At 46.4% G+C, this 23,313-nt stretch overlaps 2 protein-coding genes across 6 annotated transcripts in view; one reads left to right on the top strand and one right to left on the bottom strand.

Moving 5' to 3' along the window:
• Positions 1 to 10,203, bottom strand: part of CPSF7 (cleavage and polyadenylation specific factor 7) — a 22,431-nt gene extending 12,228 nt beyond the window's left edge. The window contains exons 1-5 of one of the 4 annotated variants that reach the window (XM_053924033.1): positions 10,097 to 10,203; positions 9,372 to 9,478; positions 3,084 to 3,302; positions 2,148 to 2,251; positions 1,627 to 1,799 (exon numbers count right to left, since the gene is read on the bottom strand). In XM_053924033.1, coding sequence (XP_053780008.1) covers positions 1,627 to 1,799; positions 2,148 to 2,251; positions 3,084 to 3,302; positions 9,372 to 9,425 — 550 coding nt within the window. In that variant the 5' untranslated portion in view covers positions 9,426 to 9,478; positions 10,097 to 10,203. Of the gene's footprint in view, positions 1 to 1,626; positions 1,800 to 2,147; positions 2,252 to 3,083; positions 3,303 to 9,371; positions 9,479 to 9,814; positions 9,839 to 10,023 lie in introns of those variants that run through there. The other 3 variants (XM_053924035.1, XM_053924034.1, XM_045183196.2) reach the window with 3 other exon arrangements.
• On the top strand, positions 10,194 to 23,313 carry SDHAF2 (succinate dehydrogenase complex assembly factor 2). Of its 2 annotated transcripts, none has more exons than XM_024574439.3 (4): positions 10,194 to 10,346; positions 14,319 to 14,542; positions 14,627 to 14,736; positions 22,732 to 23,313. In XM_024574439.3, the coding sequence occupies exons 1-4, from the start codon at positions 10,311 to 10,313 to the stop codon at positions 22,860 to 22,862; spliced, it is 501 nt and encodes a 166-aa protein (XP_024430207.1). In that variant the 5' UTR covers positions 10,194 to 10,310; the 3' UTR covers positions 22,863 to 23,313. The 2 variants fall into 2 exon arrangements, with proteins under 2 accessions (XP_024430207.1, XP_053780011.1); XM_053924036.2 differs by lacking the exon at positions 10,194 to 10,346 and adding an exon at positions 12,089 to 13,488.

The following is a 23,313-nucleotide window of genomic DNA, read 5'->3' as shown; positions in this document are numbered from 1 at the left end:
CACATGACAGCTTGCTTATTTCCCACGTTCTCTCAAACTGAAGCAAGAAGAGGTATTAGCACGTGGGATCTCTGAAAGTTAGCCACCTTCCCAGCTACTGTTCTTTCATCTGCAAGGTTCCATTTTGTATCTATGGCTACAAACCCCAAGACTAACAATCATTTTTAAGCAAAGCCCACCAGCTATACTTAGGAAATAGAGGCCCAGTGCATCAACATGATATAGCAAAAAACACCAGTCAGTCACCACTATTTCAGCAGAGAAGGGAACACCAAGGAATAAACACCCGAGTGGAGGTAGGAATGTTACCCCTGACACAGCTGTGAAATTATGTATTTTAGGAAAGTCTGGAAAGGACTGAATTATAGGAAGATTCTAAAGCAGAAGGGACAGGTTGCTAAGGAAGAAACGTGTGCCTTCTAACCTAGAGCAACGGGAGCTCACACCACACCCGTCTAGGCTCTCCATCTAGTTACAGGAACAGCTGATCCTGTACAAGAGAGAAGTGGCTATTATTTCTACCTTCAATCAATCACAAGGTCCCAGTGGACCACCCCATCAATACAAGGCACTATTTTGAGAGGACTTGCCACCTCCCCCCAACAGCCTCCCCCACTGCAGAAGAAGAAAAGCAAAGGCAGTTGGCTGTTCCAGGGAGGGCCTTGCAGGGCGGCTACACCTTGTGAGGTGAGGACAATCCAGGGGCTGGTCCTCAGGTTTTGCAGGTTCAGAAACTCAATTTTAACAGTTCCCCTAGGGGTGACCAAACCTTAGGAGACTGATTCACACTAACCAAACTCATGAGAGACTGATTCATAAACCAGAACACCAATTTATTAATTTACAATGAGAAATATAACTGCCAAACAGACTGGAATACTTGTGTCAGCTGGTCAGCGCATTCTCTTGCCAGCAGGAAAGCCTAGTCAGGAAATCAAGTCAGTATCAGAAGGTAGTCTGGTGAGTACAGGGTCATGACAAGGGGAATAAGGTGCACTTAAGGGACACTGGCAGTGAGCTAAGGCAGTATGATGCAACTTTCCTTACTAAAGAGAAACACCTGCCAGGCAGACTAATACCCTTGGACAATGCTGGAGAAACACTGTTATATTCTCATTCTCCAGCACTGCTGTGGTCAAATCCTTACAGATCACCCTTCCAATCTAAGCTTATGACAATATTATAGCCATCTTAATATACCTTACTTACATTTTAGGGTGACTCCTTCTTAATAATTTATGGAGAGGTATGTCTTACAATTAAACCCATTCACTATACACTGACATTTTTAGACTGACACACAATTTAGAGTTGACACGAACTGTAAACATCATGTATCTAGTTCAGATGGGCAAATAAGCCCATGCAGTAAAGTGACTTGGCCAGGGTCACACGACTCAGTGGCAGAACCAAACTGTAACCTGAACCTATCTGACTCCCAGCAGCATTCCTTCTGGTACTCAAGCCTCGTTTTTGGGCCAACCTATTGACCATGCCGCCACCCACAACCACCACCAACCACCACCAACCACCCTGCCCCCAATCCCTCCACACTGTAGGCTGAGCCTACACCACAGAAAACAAATCCACAGCCTTCCCCCATTCGTACAGATGGTCTCCACGTACCCCCTCTTGGGACTCGGACGCACTCACGTTTCCGAGCCTGTGCCTCAAACTGTGACAGGTTCTGCTTGGTGGCTGGCCTCACGTCTACTTTCTCTCCATTGAGAACTTTTCCCGGTAGGAGCTCCAACAATTTGTGGACAGAGTTTTCAGAGGCTACCACCACCTCGGCATACCTTGAGGGAGAAGGATGAAAAAGGAGTGAGATCGAGCAGACACGGACAGGCACAGAGACGCTCTTCCACTCGTATGAACACTGCTATTACCAAGTACACACGCACAAACATGCGTCAGTCTGTCACCTTCCCACTTACTTGAAATCAGAAATCAGCTTTCGCTGTCCCTCGACAAATGGATGCTCTACTACACTAGGCAGGTCCCCATTCTAAGGCCATTTGCCAAAACCAAGGCAGTGAACTGGGCCAGGGGTGGCAGGGATTAAAATCCAGGGCCAGAATAAAGTACAGACCTGTCCTCCCAGTGGTTATAAACTAAAAGGTGCTTTTCCAATCCAGACCTCTCACCCTTTGGACTGGCCATTTGCGCGATTCTCTGCAAACTTCAGCTCCACCACATCATAGACTCCTATAGAGCGAATAACCTGGATCAGCTGCTGGTCTGTGGTCCACTGGGGCCGGCAAAATGGAAGAGGAAGACATGTCAGGAGCTACACGGCTCCCCTGACCCAGAACATCCCAAACCCTTCCCGCACCCAGGATTCTAGTCACAGCCATGCCCCCCCACAGGAGACCCAGAAGCCCATCAGTATTTCAGTTAGTACAGGCTTTTCTTACTGTCCTCACCCATACGGAATTCCAGAACCACCCGCCCCGCCACAATCCCCATCTTTAGAGACTGAGAAGATTAAAACCTATTTTAACTTTGACTGCCATTTGGGCTGGCTGGTCATCAGTTCAAACACTGATTACTAGCGGCTTTTAATTATAGATCTGATATGCTAGAGTCGACCACTGTTAATAACTTTCCCTCATACATACATTTCCTAATTTGGAAAAACACCCCCTCCCCCACCCAAAACCATGTCACACAGTAACTTGCAGAGTAACAATCACCACCGACCCCCAGTGTACTAGAGCTATCAAGGTCTTTGATCCCTGTCACCCATCATTATCATAGGACCACCTAATGACCACAAGAGTTCAAGGTATTCACTCTGAAATCTCATCCCACAGATGACCCTGCTAGACATGAAGCCCCAGGGTCAGGGGTGGCAACAAGATGGCAGAAAAAGCAACTACCCACTTAATCATTGCTCTCTTCGGCACCAGAACGTCCTCAGGATAGTTCTCTTTCAGAGATCAATCCAACCTGATCCCAGGAAAAAGAAATCCAACCCCATCAGAGCACAAAACAGTGCGACATTGACTTCTGAAAATGCCATCACCCCCCAGTGCTCTCCCTCCAGCCCACCGCAAGCCATTCTGGTTGCCCAAGCTCACCCAGGAGAAGCTGCCCACGTAAACAGCGGCCCGCCTGTTGCGCAGGCCGCTGTAGGTGTACAGAATCGCAGGGGTCTTGCTATTGGGCTTGGGCGACGGCTCCTGGCGGACAGGAGGAGGTGGCTCGGTGCTGCTGCTTCTGTCGTCTGAGGGCTGTGAGGTGGCTGTCAACACGTCATCATACAGGTCAATCTGATCTGTATTGTTGAACTCTGGGTCCTGAGAGACGAGGGGTCAGCAAAGGCGGATTTGCAAACCTTTCGTTTCGTTCACTCTGTTTCACTCTACGTCACCTAGAACTCATAGTTAGAGACTTTATAAAACGTACAAGACTCCCTCAGCCGACTCTAGGAGACTAGGGGAAGAAAAACTTCCTCATTTAAAACTACTTCACTCAATTATGCTCATGCAGGTTTTTCCCCCAAGACCCTGTTAGGTGCCTGCAACGTTTCTAGCTCCAGTCAGTCACCTGTGAGAATTAAAAGGTACATGATGGTTGAATAAGAATGCAAACTAGGAATGCAAAGAGATGCATTTCTGGCTGCTATCCACGAGGTTAGCTTCGAAAGACCACATCTAAGACACACTAATCAAATTTCCGTACCTTATGCATTTTCAAAATCAAGAGTTATAAAAATTTACTATTGTATTTAATAAGAAATAGAGTATACGTATTTAGAAATAGAAAGCAGTGAAAAGGCATGTTAAAATGGGAACCAAAATGCAAAAAAGAATGGAACTTACTGGTTTAAATTATGTGATTTACACAAATGATTTAGGGAAGCTCTAAAACTCATAGCACATAATCCCATCTTTCTAATAACCATCAGAGAAACATTAAAACAAAATAAAAGGAAAGGTAGTAACCCTGGGGAATGTTCCCTAAGTTCTATTTCTCAAGTGACATGCATATCTAATACATTACCATGACACCAATGTAAGAGACATCTCTGAGCAGTACTAGAGATGTTTAATCAGAAGTTCTCTAAAATAGCCCTGGCTGGTATGGCTCAGTGGATTGAGCACTGGACTGCGAAGCAAAGGGTTGCCGGTTTGATTCCCAGTCAGGGCACATGCTTGGGTTGCAGGCCAGGTCCCCAGTAGGGGGTGCATGAAAGGCAACCACACATTGATGTTTTTCTTCCTCTTTCTCCCAGCTTCCCCTCTCTAAAAATATATAAAATCTTAAAAAAAAAAAAAAAAAAAGTTCTCTAAAATGTAAGGGTCAGAACACAGGAGATGTACCCATATCATAAGCTATGTCAGAGTGAGCATTTACAATACAAATGTCTGTTCTGGAAGATATGCAAACCAAACGTCGTATCTATGCGCTGTATCACTCTGTGGACTGAATGTTTGTGTGCCCTGGCCCGGCCACACGTATGCTGAAACCATACTGCCCAATGTGGTATTAGGAGGTGGGGCCTTTGGCAGGTAGAGTTAGATGAGGTCTTGAGGGCAAAGCCCTCATAACTGTGCCTAGCACCCTTGTAAGAGTCAAGTGAGAGACTGTTTGCTTCGCTCTGCTCTCCACCGTGTGAGAACAGGAGAAACTGGCGGTCTGGCCCTGGCCAGCTGGCTCGGTTGGAGCACTGTGTCCCTACGACAAAAGGTTTCGGGTGTGACACCCGAGTTGGGGCACATACAGAAGGCAACTGATTGATGTTTCTCTCTCTCTCTTCCCCTTCCTCTCTTTCTAAAATCAATAAACATGTCCTCAGGTGAGGATTAAAGAAAAAGAAATAAATTAGCCGTCTACAACTCCAAAGAGGGCCCTCACCAAAACCCAAACCTGATTTTGCCTTCCAGCCTCCAGAACTGTATGAGAAGTAAGTTTCTGTTGTTCACAAGCCACCCTGTTTTTAGTGTTCTGTTATAAAAGCCCAAGCTGACCAACACTATATACCAAAAACCCAAACCCAAGAACTACTATCAAGAGATCTTAATGTTTCAGGTTTTACAATGGCATTACCTCAGATCTTTTCTTTAGAGGATCAGACAAGCATTTTTTCCGGCACTGTAACACTCAAACAGGGCTAAAGATGCTGCTGCCAAAGTGACAGACACAGAAGCTCAAAGCGTTTTAGAGAACCCACAGCTCATTCATATCACTGCTGTCTCTCAAAAAAGGGAATAAAGGAAAACCTACGTTAGGCACCTTGTCTAGTTCCCCGAAGACTCATTTCCTCCTCTACGGAACTCAGGACAGAAAGCTCCAATGACTTTCTCCCTCCCACACCACCATTAAAAGTGAGACGAGAGAGGAGAGACCCACTACAAAATTCATCATTAGGGCTATACACCATCACAAACTTTTGCAAACAATCTTTTAGTTCCTCACCTGATCTGAAGTCCAGTGGAAGAACATGCACATTCAGATACTATTACTGATCATTTTGCTACTGAAGGGGAAAAGATTTTGCTTCCTGGGGCATGTAAGTAATTTCAAAGACCACAAATACTCTAAGAAACCTGACAGGGGAGGAGTTTAAACCTTGTGAACAATGTCAGAAAGAGAATGGCAAGAGAAACTTTTTAGGGGCAGCTTAGAAATGAGCCATTTATTTGTTCGTGTACCAGCTATGGTGATTTACCTCTGTGTTTCAAGGCAGAGAAAGCACTTGACCCCATCTGATGATCTAACCTGGCAGAGCACCACTTCACACTACATTGCTCTTTTTAAATCAAAGATTTGAACTGGAACTTAAAGGGAGTAAGGAAACGCACCACCTTGGGTGGTCAACGGAATCAAGTTGGGATTTCTACCATGTAGTACCTTCGGAGATGTGTGCCTAGAAGTTGTAATACAAAAATTACCACTGATAATCCAGTAGCAAACTAACAAGCAGCTCTGGGTAACTCAGAGGGCAAATGTATCACCGGGAAGTCGCCCATACGCCAACCCTAGACAAACCACCCACTCTTTCAGGGCGCACAGAGAACGACAGACTCAACCCAGAAGACCCCGTTGTTCGCATGACCTTACCACTGAAAGAAACACAAAGGGATTCAAAAAGCGCAGAAGTGTCACAAGATTCAAATGGTCCCTCTGGGCCATAGACCGTCAGCTCAAAGAAGTTGATGAGGACTGTCCTGCTGCACGCACGGGACAGGCCCGTTGAGGACTGCGTTGAGGAAAAATTTTATGGAAGAAACAAGGTATCCATTAGGGACACCAATGCACTTTACTTCTTCAGTGGGTTAAGGCAAAAAACAGATAACAGCCTCAAGTTTTTCTGATTACCAAATAAGCCAATGATTTATGCAGTGATGGATTAGGTTAAGGCAAAACCTAATTTACAATAAAATTTTCACTTAAATAAAACAAAAAATTAAAAAACAAAGAAAGAGGAAAAACTTTTGCTTAAAAAGGAAGCATGTATTTAATCCTGAATGACTGCCTCAGGAAGAACTCTGTGTTCAACAGCACAGCAAGCGCTGGGATTGTGCCATGAAACTTCACGGTTAACAAGGGAACCTGCAGAACTTTAAACGCGAGTAACGATCCCTTACCTGCATGCTCACCTCGAGTCCCCTTTCCCTGATATCTGAGGGCAGTAATAAAGTCTCAGATTTATTTTTCTCGAAGCAACCTACTTAACACCATCGTTTCTTTTAAGTGTAACCAAAGCTAACACATTTAGGTTTTGTAATTACCATTTCCATAGTTCTCACCTCACGGCCTCCTTCCTGGTCCCCAGGAACACCTCTTTGAGCACAGGGATGCTCCCTCCCTTTTCCTCACTAGTCTCAACACAGTGCCTAGCAAACAGCAGGAGCTCAACAAATACTTGTTGATGGAAGTAGGGAAGAGAACTGGGCATACTCTGCAAAGTGCCTGCCTGCCTGCCTCGCACAGGACAGAGACAAAACACTCAGGACAGAGGCGGCTCTCAGTGGCCGTTCCCGAGTTCTTCTCCCTACCCGAGAGAGCAGCTGCGAGAGTCAAGGCTCGCTGTGTAACAGGAATGAAGCGACTCTGTAAAAGAGGCTTTTGCAGCACATTTAAGAGACCAGGGAGTCAGCACCACAGGGCTCCATCTAGGAAGTGTGTTCCTTTTCCCTGGGGAGCAAAGGACACGTTAACAAAATTTCTGTGCATGGGTCAGTTTGGGGTGAATCAATGACATTCTTAAAACATTCTAAAGCACTACCTGAACTGACTGCCTTCAGTCTAAGCCTGTTTCTAACAACCCTAGCCAGAGTTTTCACCATTTTTTTTTTAGCAGTTTCCAAATTACACTAAAACCAGCTTTGGCAAAAATTAACTTTCCGATGGGGGGCAGTACTCCTCCCCCAACCTTCCACAAGGCATTCAAAACCCACACTTTCAACTGGCTAAACACCCAGTATTGCCTGGGTGTCTACTAGATCCCCCATACCATCACTGGCCTATCTCAGACCCATAAAAAATCCTTTTGAACAAGAGACCCGAGGTCACGAATTGCTGAGGCCAATCACTTCTACTCTGACAAAGCAGTGACCTCTGGAAGGGGCCTGTATCTTTCTTACAATTGATCACCTACACTGCTTAAGAAATAATGAAACCTCACTCTCTTAGCGCAAATGTGGCTAGGCCTGTGGTCAAGGACCCCATTCTGCCCATCTCCCACAGCAGCGCAGCTACCCACCCACACACGGGCGCCAGCTCCACTGCTGGCGTCTTCTTGCCTTGCTATCTTGTACTTAAAACAAACAAAGCATAACTTGTTGAAGACTAGTCAAAGTCTGATTCAAAGTAACGTGGAAAACTCAGGAAAGCAATGGTTTGTAACTAAATTACTATGCCAAATCTTTCTTTTTGCCTGTAAATAATTATTTGACGTGTTCGAAACTTAAAAATTTTCATGCATTTAGGTCAATCAACAGATGCATGTAGATGCATCCAGTTTACTCGACACCAGAAGATGACTATTAAAAAGCACCAGTGAAGCTGTACCATGGGCACAAGGTCATTACACTTCTAATTTCGTGTCTTTAAACCTCCATGTTAAAAGGCGTAATGCATTTAAAAAATAAGCTTTCTTAATGTAAACTTATGCCAAGTGAAAAAATAGCACATATTTCACCCTCTTCTGTTGCCTCACATGAAAATCAGAGTCCGAGTAGTGTGCTTTTCTTCTCTAGTTTGTTCTTTTTTAAAAAAACAAGATTTCGTTTATTTATTTTTAGAGGGAGGGGAAGGAAGGGAGAAAGAGAGGGAGAGAAACAGCAACGTCCAAGAGATACATGGGCTGGCTGCACCTCGTGCGCCTTCAACCAGGGCCCTGACCCACCTCCCAGGCCTGCGCCCTGCTTGGGAACTGCACCTGCGGTTCGCAGGCCGGCGCTCAGTCCACTGAGCCACACCAGCCCGGTCTCTAGTTTGCTCTTTTTACCCTTTCTCCAAGTCCTAATGTGTACCCATTAAAAGATGCCAATGCAAGAACCAGCTTCCTGGAGTAGAATGGTGCCGATAACAATCCAGGCAAGATATTAATAAGCTGTAGAGAGACTTCGGAACATTCTTGAGAAAGGATCTTGAGAGCTCAAAATCAAACTGTACGTGAAATTACTGTTTCAAAGGAAATCATTGTATAATCTTCCTTGATGTAACATAAAGGCGCCACAAATCCAACTTATGGTACCTAAGTGGGTTTATACTTCTTTTAACTGGTTTATCCAAAACCTTTACCTCTCTCCTCATCTCCCAAATAATAATTTTCATCAATAAAATTTATTACACAAACATGTCTATGGACTTCTTAAGACTGAAGTCAAGCGACTTACAGAAGGTGTAAACAATCAGGATGGAACTGAAGTTAAACGTCAGAGTATCTCTACACTGTGCCTTTGCACCACCTTACCGGGCAGGGGACTGACAACATTTTCCCGGCGGCACTTTTAAAGAATCACAAAGGAACAGGTACCAACGCTACCCTCATAAATACTACGGCAAACAAATCTGATTTTTCAGCGTGGCTGGTCTTTGAGCAGCCAGCAGCCATCCAGCTCGGGCTTCCTGGGGCAGCACATTCCACAGGTTGACTCACCATCCATTAAACCTGATTTTTATTTGCTCTTAAATCGAAGCCTTTAAAATTAAGCCTGGAGGCTTAAATTAACATAAAGCAGAATGGTCAGAAATCTTGAAAGTCTGAACTAGAGAGATAATTTAAAACCCGATAGGGGCATTTTCAGGCCTACTAAATCCTCAGGGCCTGGCATAATTTGGAACCCCCGCAAGGATGCTGGAAGTGATTCCTCCACTGATGCAGGAAAATCCCAATGCTCTCGACGACCCCTCACCTGATTGAATTCCTCGTCAGCGTATATATCAATCAAGTCCACTCCTTCTGACATGGCTCCGGAAGGCAGATCGCGAGCCCGGAAAACGCGCAGTAAGAAAGATGCCACTGCATATCCAGGAAGAGGCAACAGTTAGATGGCATGTGGGTCCCGGGTTGGAAGCAGGGCAATGGTTGCCAACCTCCCGTCTCCAGAGACGCAGCCTTTCGGCAGCCCCAGCTCGGCCCCACCCGCTCCGCCCCGCCCCCGGCCTCGCGCCGCCCCTCGCTCTCCCAGGCCGCGGAGGCTCGCGGGGCTCGCTACCCATCACCCTCGGGCCCGACCCGAGCTGCGCCGCAGCGGGCCGTGGCGCGACGCGAAAGTCCAGGCCTCCGCTGAAGGGGCCCTCGGACGGCGCTGCGAAGAACGCTCAAGGCAAAACCCGCAACCCTAGCCTGGCGCACCTGCCTAGGCCCCAAGGCGGCCCGGCTAGAGTCCCCTCGGGTCCCGGAGCTCCAGCCGCCCCCGCTCCCCACCCAGGCCCAGTCCTCGCCCCCAACTAGGCCCGCCCCACTCCCTCCCCAAAGACCCGGCCCAGCGCCCTCGGCCCCCTCCCACAAAGGCCCGCGCCTCCCTCCGTCCGTCGACTCCGGCTGCCCCAAACTCAACCGACCCCCTCCCCGCCTCCACGCCGGCCCCGAGCCCTCTTCCGGCCCAGCCGGCCCCCAGCCGCGCGCCCCCGTTACCGGGAATATGGCGGCGGAGGCGGCGAGTCCGGACTAGGCCCGAAGCGCGCGAACCGCTCTCGGCCCCCAGATCCCGCCTCCCCCCCCCCCAACTCCGCCACGGGCGTCACACGCACAACCACTTCCGCTATACGCAGGGAAGTGTCTTCCGCAAAGTCTGCGTCCTGGGGTTCCCGGCTTCCGGGCCGTAGGCTTCCGGTACAAGTCGGGAAAAATGGCAGGGGCCGCCGTGTTCTCGGCTCTGACGCGGGTGAGGAGAGTGGAGGTTCTAGGGTTCTAGGCGGGCCACACCCGCTCCGTGAGTCTCCTTTTCCTCCCTAGTCTTGGAGGCCGTGGGGAGCATCCAACAGCCTGATAGCCCAGGTCAAGGACAGACCCAAGGAGAGGTCGATCTTGCAAAATTAGGAGATTCAAGTCGCATCCACCGTGTGTCTGTCTTGTAGTATAGTTGACCGATTAGTCTTCCTTCGAGACTCAAATCGGATTTCACCTACTGCCCAGGTGGAGCTGGCCCGCCCGCCTCTGGGTGCCCCTAATCTCTGTTCTTAAATCTTCTCTGATGCCTAGCATGATTTCACATAGCATCATAAAGTCTTTCTTTTTTAATGTAGTGTTTACCACTGTTTACTTCTCTCTTAGTACTACTTTTTGCTGCATCTAATGTTTTGTACGTTGTGTCTTTTGTCTCAAGATATTTCCTAATTTCCCTTTTGGTTTCTTTGACTCATTTGAACCATTGGTTCAGTGCGTTATGTAATTTAACATAGTTGTAAATTTTCCAGTTTCCCTTCTATAGATTTCCAGTGTCATTCCACTGTGGAATTTCAATCTTCTTAGACAAACTTGTTTTGTAACTTAACACGTGATCTATCCTGGAGAACGTTCCCAATGTGCGTGAGAAGAATGTAGTCTCATTGCTATTGGATGGAATGTTCTGTATATGTCTGTTTGGTTAATTGGGCCTGTAGTGTTGTTCAGGGCCTCTGTTTCCTTATTGATCTTCTGTCTGGATGTTCTGTCCATTATTGAAAATGGGGTATTGAAATCTATTGTGTTGCTATTTCTTCAGTGCTGTCAGCGCTTGCTTTATATATTTGGGTGCACTGTTGTAGCATATATATATATTTATAATTGTTACATCTTCCTGATGAATATACCTTTTGATTGTTACATAATGTCCTTTATCTCATGACAGTTTTTGACTTCAAGTCTATTTTGTCTGATAGGAGTGGAGGCATTCTGTTCACTTCTGGTTATCATTTGCATGGAATATCTTTTTTCATCCTTTTACTTTTCAGCCTATATGTAGCTTTACATCTAAAGTGAGTCTCTGTAACAGCATATAGTTGGATCTGAGTATTTTTTTTTGTCCATTGAGCCACTCTATGTGTTTTGGTTGGGGAGTTCAGTACATTTACATTTAAAGTAATTACTGGTAGTAAGGACTTACTATTGCCATTTTGTTCATTGTTCCCTGTCTGTCTTGTAGCTTCTGTGTCCCTTCTTCGTCTTTTATTGTTATCATGTGTCTTTCATGGGTTTTTAAAAATAGAGACATGCTTTGATTTCTTTCTAATTTTTAAAAAAGATTTTATTTATTTGTTTGTTTTTAGAGAGAGGGGAAGGGAGGGAGAAAGAGAGCGAGAAACATCACTTGGTTGCCACCTGTCTGCTCCCCAACCAGGGACCACACACGCAACCCAGGCATGTGTCCTGACCAGGAACCAAACTCGTGATCCTTTGCTTTGTGGAATGACACCCAACTAACTGAGCCACACTGGTCAGCTCCTTTCTAAATTTTTATTGTGTATCTTCTATAGGTATTTTCTTGGTGTTTATCGTGGAGCTTACAAAAAAGTCTTATAATTTATTCTAAGCTGATAACAATTTAACTTTAATCTCATGCAAAACTCTGTTCTTTTATTCCTTCCCACTTCATTTTATTGATGTTACAATTACATATTTTATGTCGTGTACCCTGAGCCATGCCTCTCAGGGCATACTTTTCTGAAAACATGTTTTTGTTTGTTAACTTTTATATCAGAATTAAAAGTGATTTTTGTACCACTGTTACAGTATTGCCGTATTCTGGGGTTGTCAGGTATGTGCCTTTGCTTTGTGTTTCCATATGCTTCTGTTTCGCTGTCTAGTGTGCTTTAGATCCTTCGGGCTTCTTCAGTTTGAATGTTCGTTTCTTTTCCCATATTTGAGAATATTTTTTTTGGCCACTGTTTCTTCAAATGAGCTTTCTGCTTCTTTCTCTTTTCTTCTTCTGGCGTTCTCATAATGTGTGTAGTGGTCTGCTTGTCGACATCCCCTGTCTTTCAGGTACACTTTATTATTTTTCATTGTTTCTTTTTCTTCCTCCGATTGGGTACTTTGCAATGATCTGTCTTAGAACTTCTTTCTTCTGGTTGATCAAGTCTGCTCTTTAACCCCTGTAGTGAATTTTTCAATTCATTTGTTCCCCAGTTCCACAGTTTCTGTTTGGTTCTTTAGTCTCCCTCTTTGTTGATATTCTCATGTTCATGCGTCATCCTTTTGAGCTCAGTGGACATCTTGATGACAGTTATTTTGGATTCTTTGTCAGGTAATTCACATGCCTCTGTTTCATCGGGGTTGGTTTCTGGAGATTTTTTTTTGGTTTTTTGGTTGGGCTACAGTTCCTTGTTTCGTCACATCCTGTGCATGCAACTCTGTGTTGGGATTCACTCCTTTGAAAAAACAGCCACCTCTCACAGTAGCTTTGGGCTGGTTTGGACCTTCAGCAGTCAGCCCTGCTAGAGATTCTGGGGGGTTCCCTCACTTGTTTTGCGTGGACCTGGTTGTGTCTTCTCTGGGTGTGTGCACATGTAAATTCCCAGTTAGAGGGATTTGCGGGCTGTTTTCTGGAACTCGTAACCTCTTCCTCCCTCTGGTGTCTATCTGTGGTACTGCAGATCCTGTGGAGCAGCCACAAGCCTCCCAGCTCCTCTTGGTCTCAATAGTCACCAGGCTTCTAGAGTATTCCAGCTCCCATCAAAGCTGCAAGTTGGTGTAGACAGAAACCAGTTTCTTGAGCAGTTCCTTGAAAAGCAGGAATTTTGGATGCATGCTCCTCTCCTTCTCAAGGGAGAGGCGCCAAGCTGTATTGGCCCCTGTCTCCTGTACCATGGGTCCTCTGGAGCAGCCCCAAGCTCTCCAGTTCTCTCTGATTTTCAGAGGCCCCCGGGCATCTAGCATGTGCTGGGTCCTATCAGTGCTCTGAGACAGGTGGGACAGAAACCACTCTCAGAGACCTCCCCCAAAAGCTGGAACATTGGACATACATCCCAACTCTTAACCTCCCCACGGAAAAGCCAGGAGTTGGAGGTTTTCTCCTCCTTCTGTGCTGAGCCGGGGTAGTGGCCATGGTAAGTGAGTGTGTGCTGGTCCAAACCCTCACCTTTGTGCTCAGCAGCACCCAGCCTGGTGCCCTTTCCTGTCAGCAGTTAGATTCAAAGAGGACAGAAACTAAGCCAGTCTGCACTTTGGATGTATGTTTCAGGCTTCTCTTTCTCTCCCCAGGGAGAAACCAGGAACTAAGAATTTTCTGCAGTTGCACCAGGCTGAGCTTCCGGGGAGGGACTATGGTGAATGAATGTCATTCATTTTCCTTCCAGCTTTGACACAGCTGCTTTTGTGCTCATCTGGGTGTTAGGAACCTCTGAACTGGTTTCTGGGTTTTTCATAAAGGGAATTGGTCCATGCGTTACGGAGTTGATGTCTCTGTGGGAGAAGAGTGTGGGGCTTCCTGTTCTGCCATCTTGCTGATGTTCCCACCTTCCCATTGCATCTTGATAGTCTTTGCCTTTCTCTAGATTGGGAGACCTTGGAGGATTAGGGTCCATGCCGTCACTGTGTGCTCACGTTTTAACTCAGTCAAGTGATAAGAATACATACCATACTGTAAGGAACTTCAAAGGAAGGAGAAAATACTTCTGCTGAAGAATTTCTGGAAGGGCAGTGGTTAGAACATGTTTGCAGTTAGAGCTGGGTTTCAGTTCTATCTACAGTTACTATTTGGGTGACCTTGGTAAGTTTTTTAACCGGAGTTTCAGCTTCCTAAGCCGTAAAGGGGAGTCAGTATCAGCATAACTACTTAAGGACTAAATGAGATCAAATGCATTTAGCGCCTAGTAAGTGCTGAGCAGATGACAATGATGTTATTTGATGTTGTTTAAAAAAATGTGGTTTGTTTCAGATGCTTGCTCTGTCAAGGCGCCACCTAGCGTCTCCTTTGCTCAGCATGACGTCATTCAGCCGGTTCTACAGAGGTGACAGCCTGACAGATTCCCAGAAAGATATGATTGAAATCCCTTTGCCTCCATGGCAGGAACGAACTGATGAATCCATAGAAACCAAAAGAGCCCGCCTGCTGTACGAGAGCAGGAAGCGGGGAATGCTGGAGAACTGCATTCTGCTCAGGTGGGGGACACGGGGGTCTTGGGGCCACTTCTCTTTGACTGCGGACGGCCTTTTAACCTCTTTCTCCCTGTCTCTCATTTTTAGCCTCTTTGCTAAAGAATACCTGCACCACATGACAGAGAAGCAGCTGAACCTCTACGACCGCCTGATCAACGAGCCCAGTAACGACTGGGATATTTACTACTGGGCCACAGGTACTGGTCCCAAACGCAGCAGGAGGTGAAAAGCGGGGCGGCCTGGGCTGGTCTGAGTCTGGAATTAACGTCCGTGGCGATTTTTTTTTTTCCTTTTATTCATACAAATAGGCACTCAACCCAAACACTTCAAATTTTTCTAAAGTGTATAAAACTTGTTTGATTAGTTAATGTTCTTCGTTTGCTCACAGTAGGAACCTATTGGGTGTAACTTAAGCCAAGAGGAATTTAGTGAACTTACATGGGTATTGGAGGAAGGTTGAAGAGAAACGAGGCCGGGAACGGACTAGAACCAGACAGCTGCATAACCTGCATGGCAGGGGTCCCTCAGTGGTCTCGCTGTGGCTCTGCCTTTGTGAGGGACGACGTCTCACTGCGCACAGTTAGGGTTCGCTGTGGCTGTGAGGGAAAAAAAATCCAAAACAACAATGGCTTAAGCCAGACCGAGCTCCATTTCTCTTTCTCATAACGGAAGTCCAGGGTAGGCACAGAGAGGGGTTTTCAGAAGTCCTCAGTTCGAGTCCCCTTCCCTCGCCCCCTCTTTGTCCCCAGCGTGTGTCGTCCACCTTGTGGTCCAAGGTGGCTGCTGAGGCCGCGCCGGTCATGCCGAAGTTCAGCCGGGGAAACGTGTGGAAGAGCACACCCCGTTCCCTACGGACCCTTCCCGGGAAATTGTGCGCTGTACTTCCCCTGACTCTCCACTGGTCACAGTCCAGTCCCATGGCTGTACCTCGCCATGAAGGAGAAACGATCTAGTCTCTCCCATGTGTCCAAGCAGATTGGAAATTTCTGTTGCGGAAAACTGAGAGAGTGGATATTAGGGGATATTTCATCTATTTCTCTCACACTCTGGGTCTTTTGTTTCCACTCAGTATGCATCACGAAATAGAAGCCATTCTGTAAGTTCAAAGTATAAAATGTGTTAATAAATTGTGCTTTTGGTTCTGTGTCAAAGAGCTTGCCTCATCTAAAGTCACAAAGATTTTCTCTGTTCCAGGAATTTTATAGCTTTAGGATCAGCTGTTCAGTTTCTCAAATAAAGAAAATCCTAATTGAACTTTGGTTGGGGTTGGGTTAAATCCATAGATGAATTTGGGAAGATTCTGATAGCAATTTAGAATTGTCTGCGCTATGAACACACTGTATCTCCATTTACTTCGGTCTTTGATTTCTTCAGTCAGTGTGTTATCCGTCACTGAATAACCCATTATTCTAAAACTTACTGGCTTAAAGCAACCCATACTTATCATCTCTTTGTTTTGGTGGTTCTGGAATCCAGGCAAGGCTTCGCTGGGTCCTGTCCTTCAATCTGCCATGAGTTTGCAGTCCAGGTGCCAGCCCAGGGCCCGGAGGCTTCACTAGGGGAGGGTCCGCTTCAGACTCGCTCTGGGGTTGGCAGAGTTTAGTTCCTCGCGGGCTCCTCAGTCCTTGCTGGCTGCTGCCTTCTGTACTTCGTCAGATGGGCCTCCCCACGTGGCAGCTTGCAAACCAGGAGTCCACAGGAAGAGCCTAGTAGCAAGATGGGAGTCTCACTGGCTGGTAACCTGGTCACAGCAGTGATGTTCCGTCATCTTTGCCGCGTTCTGTTGGTTAGAACCACGTCATGAGGTCCAGCTGCTTTCAGGGGCTGGGGGGTGGTCACACAAAGGCACGGTCCCTGGGGCGGGGATCACTGGGGGCCCTCCCAGAGTCTGCCAGCTACAATCAGTTTTATAGTTTTCAGCACATTTGCTATACTTATATGTAGGTATTTTATTTATTTTGGTGCTATTATAAATGGGACTTTACATTTTTTCTTCAATTTTCCATTGTTGTTAGAATGTAGAAATGCAGTTGGTATTTGTTGACTTTGTATATTGTGACCTTGCTAAACTCACTCAGTTCTAGAAGCTTTTTGATAGGTTCTTTGGGATTTTCTCTGCAGACAGTTGTGTAACCTGTGAACAGAGGTGCTTTTCTTTCTCTTCCAGCCCGTGTGCCTTTGGATCTCTCGCTCCCCTCACTGCGCTGTCTGGGGCGTCCTGCACAGTGCCGAGTAGCTGCCTGAGAGCAGACCTTCTCGCCTTTTCCCCATGCGGGGGGGCGGGAAACACTCCGTCCTTCACTGTCAGATGTAGTGTTAGCTGTAGGGTGGTTGTAAATGCCTTTGACCAGGTTGACAAGTTTCCTTCTGCTTCTAGTACACGTAGCGTTGAATCATAAACAGATGCTGAAGTTTGTCGAGTGCTTCTTAGGCATCTATAGAGATGATAATATTTTTAGTGATGTGATTTTTTCCCCCTTTGGTTTATGGATATGATGAAGTTTTTTATTGATTTTCAGATAGTGAACCAGCCTTGCATTCCTAGGATAAATACCACATGGCCGTGATGTGTGTTGGTTGGTTTGATTTGCTAACATTTTGGAGACTTGGGTCTTGTATCTGAAGGTACCGATGTATACTTTTTTGGCATGTTGTCATCTGGTTTCGATCAGGGTGATGCTGGCTTCATAAAATGAATTGTGAAGTGCTCTCTCCTATTGCATTTTCAGGAGAATTTATAGCGAATTGGTATTATTTTCTCCTTAAATATTTGATAGAATTTGCTAGTGAAAGCCATCTGGATATGGGGTTTTCTTTGTTAGAAGTTTTTAACTGGAAAGTCAAATGTTTTTAATACCTCTGGAACCATTCGAGTTAGCTATTTCTTCTTGGATGAGATTTACTAGTTTGTGTCTTTCAGTACGTTTGCCCGTATCATGTAAGTTGTTGACTCTGTGAGCATGAAGTTGGTTGTAGCTTCCCTTTGTATGTAATGTCTGAAGAGCCGTGGTGAGGTCCTTCCTTTATTTCGGATATTGGTAGTTTGTGGGCTTTTTCCCCTTGGTCAGTCTGGCTGAAGCTTATCAATATATCTTTTCCTTTTGTAAATATAATCCTTATTATATTCTTTTCCATTACCATTCAGTCCCCTTCAGTATATCTTTTCAAAGAGCCAGCTTTTGATTTCATTGATTTTTCTTTATCTGTTTCCAGTTTCCTTTATTACTGCTTTTCTTCTGCTTGCATTGGGCTTAATTTGCTCTTCTTTTTCTAGTTTCTTAAGGTGGAAGCTGAGTTGATTGAGCTGAGACCATTTTTTTAACGACGAGCATTTAAGTTTCCATCTAAGCACTGCTTTAGCTTCACATTACAGGTTTGGATGTGTTGTGTTTTATTTCTATTCCATTCAAAGTATTTTCTCATTTCCCTTGTGACTTCCTCTTTTACCTATGAGTTATTTAGAAGTATGTCTAATTTTCAAATATTTCCAGATTTTCCAGATACTTTTCTGTTATTTATTCCATTGTGACCACAGAACATATGTTGTACAATTTCAGTTATTTTAAGTTTCTTGAATTTTTTTAAAGACTATTTATTTATTTTCAGAGAGAGGAGAAGGAAGGGAAAAAGAGAGGGAGTGAAACATCGCTGTATGAGAGACACATCAGTGGGTTGCCCCTCGCACACCCTGAACTGGATACCCGGCCCGCAGCCCCGGCATGTGCTGGGACTGGGTATCGAACCAGCGACCTTTCAGCTCACAGGCCGGCACTCAGTCCACTGAGCCACACCAGCAAGGGCAATTTCTTGAAATTCTTTAATGGCCGGAAATGTGGGTATCGTGATAACTGTTGTGTGTGCATTTATTTGAACATAATCTGTGCCCTGCTCTTGTGGGTGAAGTGTTCTGTAAATGCCAGCTAGGTCAGGTTGGTTAATGCTGTTCTTCATGTCTTCCGTATTCCGACAGGTTTTCTCTGTCCTTGTTCTATCAATTAGTAAGAGAGGAGTATTGAAGTCCCCACCTATAACTGTGGACTTACTACTCCTTTCAGTTCTCTTAGTTTTTGCTTCATATATTTTGAAGCTCTGTTATTATGTGATGACTTGTTAGGATTGTTACATCTTGATGAATTGGCTGCTTTATCCGTGTGTAATGTCTGTCTCTACTGCTGGTAACATTCCTCATTCCAAAGTGTCTGATCGTAATTTAGACACTCCAGCATTCTCCTGATCAGTGTGTGCATGATATGTATTTTTCCATCTATGTTAGTTTGCTAGTGCTGTGTGATAAATTACCACAAAGTTGGTGACTTTAAGCAACACCTGTTTGTTAGCTCATGGTTCTGTAGGTCAGAAGCTCGGTCCAGATCTCTCAGGCTGTTGGGATTGAGTTGTGGGACTGAGACCCCGATTGTCTTGTTAGCTGTTTGATCTCCTTCAGCTCCTAGAAGCCACTCTCAGATCTTTGCCCCATGGCCCCTCCGCCTCGGCACTGGAGATCCTCCCTCACGTGGTGTCCCTCTCCCGCCTCACATCTGTCTGATTGCCCTGTCTGCCACCTGCTGGAGAACACTCTGCTTTTACAGAGCTCATGTGATGAGGTCACCACCACTTGGGTAATTTCCCTGTCCTACGGCCAACTGTGCCGTAATAACATCACCTAATCATGGGAGTGAAACTCGTCTCGTTCTCAGTCCTGGGGATCACACTGGGCTGGTACAACGGGAGAGTGGGGAATACTCGGGCCAACTTAGAAGTCTGCCCACCACACCATTCTATTACTTTAAATTTAGCTTCTCATAGACAGCATATACGGTCCTTATTTTGTGGTCCAGTCTTACGGTCTCTAGTGTCCTCTGGCCATTTGCATGTAATTAATGATCCGTGTGGCTGCATTTAAAATCCGCCATCTGTTTTCTTCCATCTGTTCTTCGTTCCCTTTCCCCTCTGTTTCCATGGGGTTTTTTAATTGAGTGTTTCAAATTTCACTTTACTCCACCGTTGGTTTATTATTTATACCTCTCCTTATAATTCTTTCAGTGATTGCCCTAAGGTTTGTAGAACACGTCTTTAATTAATCGCAGTCTGCCTTCAAGCAGTAGTATGCTGCCTCATCTGTAATGTAAGAACTTTGCCATAGTGTACCGGGCCCGCCCTCCCGTCGCGTGTGCCGTTGTCGTGCTTGGTGGTGTCCTCACTCACGCTGTCAGCCTGCACTGCATTCGCATTGCCTTCGCTCCGGACACGTACCTTTACAGCAACGTAAAGTGAGGGAAAGAATACTTCGTATTTGCAAATTACGACATACATAGTATTTGTAAATATATGGGTAACGTAGTATGTAACATTCGTGATATATAAAGTATATTTTATCTTTACTTCTTTTTCATCGTTTTTGGAGATCTTCATTTATCCACGTTTCTCTCTGGTTTAGTCTTGAAGAATTTCTTGTAATATCTGTTGTAGTAGTTTAGGTCTGCTATTATGAACTCTCAGCTTTTCTCATTTTTGAAAGGTACTTTCCCTGGATATAGAAACACAGGTTCACAGTCTTTCTTTCGTCACTTTGTGGGGCGCACTCTTTTCTGCCGGGCCGTTGGTGTGCAGGACCCCGTCTGTCCGGAGTCGGGCTGGATCTGGGTTTGTCGTCGCTTTGCTCACTTACCTGCATTGTACCGCCAAGTTCAGATTCCTCCAGTGCTACCAGGCGTCGTTTTCTGGTTTCCCTGGTTTCTGACGAGAGGGCCGTTGCGCCTTCGTTCCTTTGTATGTAATGCATCTTTTCTCTCTGAGTGTTTCCAGCGTTTTTTCTTGGGTGTCTAGCAGTTTGAATATGGCGTGTCTAGGTGCTTGTTTTTGTATTTACCCTGCTTGGGGTCCTCTGGGCACGTTGGATCCAATCACACTTAGGTTAGACTGTTCAGTGTTAATTTATGGCTTTTAGAATCGGTTTGTGTCTCGCTCTTCTTACGTATCCGTTTGGGCGGTTCGTGTCGACATTAGATGGCCTTCAGTTCACTCATTCTTGCCTTGCCTGCGCCAGATCTCACGACGGACCTGCCGAGGTCAGTCTGCTTTTTTGCTTATTTTTATTTTTAACATTTTCATCCAACTTTTGCAGTTTCTAACTCTCTGCTGGAAGTCCTCATCTGTTCATACACTTTGTCTGCTTTTTCTACTAGATTCTTTTACATACTAGTCACAGTTACTTTAAATTCCTCCACAGTCTCACATCTGGGTCATCTCTTAGCCCGTTTCTGTGACTGCTTTGTCCCTTCACAGTGTGTGTGTCTCATAAGGTTGGACTGAGTGTCAGACATTGTAAGACCGTGGAGACGGAGGCGGGCTGCATTTACACCTGGACGCGGGCACACGTCCACCAGGCTGTCAGCACGGCGATCAAGTCCGTCTGCTTAGGAGTTAAGCTCACTTTGGATTTCTGGTAGCTTTGGCTCCCTCCAGTGCACCACCGGCCTCTGTCGTTACCATGTGCTTGGGTGGGAGCTGAGTCTCCAGAGGGTGTTTCTCAGTGTCCCTGTATTTCTGTGCCTCAAAGGGAATCTCTCTCCCTGAGTTTAGCCTCCCCCCAGCTGTAAATTCTTGTTGCTTCCTACATGGTGCTCGTTTGCTTGGGGAGGGGGAGTTTGGGAGGGCTTTCTCTGTTGTCCTGGTCCAGCTTCAGTCCCTGTGGCCCTAGGTCTTGGAGGTGGGCCTTCTCAGTGACCCCCCCCATCCCACAGGGGAGAGGATTTATTTTCTTTTTACCCTTTCACCAGCCCACATGGCTCCTCCTGTGTGCCCTGTAGGAGGCAGGGTTTGCTGACCTGCTCCAGTCACCTGAGGCTTTTTCTGCAGAAGGCAAGGGCTGGGCTGGGCTGGGCTGGGCTGGGCGCGGTGCTTTCTTTGCCGAGTTGTCTGCTCCCCTCGCCACGGCCTGCATCACAGAAGGAGGCTTCCTCTGGTCTCCTGTTCTGAACTCAGCCTTTGCCCGGAGCGTGCTCAGTGCAGGCTTCTTAGGAAGAACTGGTAGGTAGGCGTTAACTCCCCTGGGTCTGTGGCTAGTCCGCACTCGGGCCTTTGGCTGGTCACTGAACACTACCGCTGAATCCTTTCCCCCCGTTTGTGTAGTGCCCAGTGTCTCTTCTTCCTGGCCTCTGTCCCAGGTGAGCAGGTGCTCACGTCCGGTTTCTCCTCCCGGGGGCCTCCCTCTCCTTAGATTTATGCCACGAAGTTGCTCTGTGACCTCAGCTGTCTAATGACCTCAAGGCTCATGGTGTCTGTCATTTATCTGGCTTTTTGTTAGGATGTAAGCAGTGTTCTTTCCAACTCTCAACATCCTCCTGGGAACCTAAATATCCCTGATCTTATTCTGATCGTTACAAACAAACAAACCTTGCCTGACCCACTGGAAGCCAGGTGCTGTGCTGACTGAGGGGGGTCGAACTTTGTTTTCAGGAATTCCCCTCCTAGCACTGTCTTCAGCCTTGATAGGAGGGGAATTAAAAGCACCTCACCTACCTAAGCTTTGCCAATGGGAGGCTTTGCCCATAATTTGAATCTTGAGTGTCTCGAGGTGGAGAGAAGGGTTGCAGGTGAGCAGCATCCTGCCAAGCTGCCGCCCACTAGCCTGCGGCTGGCCTTCGCATCGCCGCGCTTTCTGTGCCTGTGTGTGTTCGAGTCTGCCCCTCAGGCTCATGCCACTCTTGTGTGCCTCTAATAGCCTTCCAGTACATTCCTTCTGGCTTCAGTTTACATGAGTTACGAGTTTCCGTCACTTACAACCAAGGACCTCGGCCTCAGGAAACGTATAAACTAGAAAACCACGGAAACACCAAATGCAGAGCAGAGCAGTACGGCCGAGACAGGGCGGGCCGAAGGTCGGCAGCCTTGCTCATACGGAACCCGAGAGCAGATATCCTTCCTGGTCCTGTGGTCGTGCGGTTGCTGCCGCACCTACTCTGCCATTGTAGCCCGGCAGCAGCCGTGGACGACCGTGTAAACCCGCCGGAGCGGCTGTTCCAACAAAACAGGTCGCAGGGCAGGCTGCTGTGTGTACTTAGAGGAAGAATGGGGGCAGTCCGGGCGTCTGCCGAGGCTCTCGGGCAAGGCCAGAGTTTCACGTTTCAAGATCCTTTTGCCTAAATACTGACTGGCTGACATAATTCTTTCTGCCCATTCTTCTCTTGCAGAAGCAAAACCAGCCCCAGAAATATTTGAAAATGAAGTCATGGCGCTGCTGAGAGACTTCGCTAAGAACAAAAACAAGGAGCAGAGGCTGCGCGCCCCAGACCTCGAGTACCTCTTTGAAAAGCCCCGTTGAGCTGTGCGCACAGCCTGCTGTGGGGGCTCAGCCCAGGACCCTAAGTGCTTATCCTGGATACTGGCCTTGACTGCCTGCGTCTCCGTGGACACTCAGCTCCCCCGGCCCCTCCTGTCCCACGTGAGGGACCCACCTCTCTCTCAGGGCAGGCGAACGTTCAGTGTCTCATTGTAGCGCTTTTGTGCTCAGTTCTGGCCTCCAAAGGGGTGTAGTCGTGCGAGGGCTTCCCCTGGCAACCCAGATGTCTGTGAGATTGCCTTTATTTCTTACTTATTTAATTTTTGAAATTGCTTTTAAAATTAAGATTCACCTACAATCAGCAATGCTGAATTTACTTTCACTAGTTTTTCTGAGATCTGGTGTTTTCAAAAGGAGCAGATTTTGTGTTATTTCATAAATATGTATCCAGTTTGCTTATAGAAAACATAGTGATTAAAGGAAAACTGCAATA

This window comes from Desmodus rotundus, chromosome 5 (genome assembly GCF_022682495.2).
Source record: "Desmodus rotundus isolate HL8 chromosome 5, HLdesRot8A.1, whole genome shotgun sequence".
In the NCBI taxonomy this organism is placed as follows: domain Eukaryota; kingdom Metazoa; phylum Chordata; class Mammalia; order Chiroptera; family Phyllostomidae; genus Desmodus; species Desmodus rotundus.
Note: the sequence above shows the minus strand (reverse complement) of the source record. Positions and strands in the feature narration are given on the sequence as shown.

What these genes read in the sequence shown, in the direction of transcription:
- SDHAF2 (XM_024574439.3), top strand. Translation starts at nt 10,311, where the DNA reads ATGGCAGGGGCCGCCGTGTTCTCGGCTCTGACGCGG. An exon ending in TGTTCTCGGCTCTGACGCGG is followed by an intron (nt 10,347 to 14,318) that starts GTGAGGAGAGTG and finishes GGTTTGTTTCAG; the next exon opens with ATGCTTGCTCTGTCAAGGCG. An exon ending in GAGAACTGCATTCTGCTCAG is followed by an intron (nt 14,543 to 14,626) that starts GTGGGGGACACG and finishes TCTCATTTTTAG; the next exon opens with CCTCTTTGCTAAAGAATACC.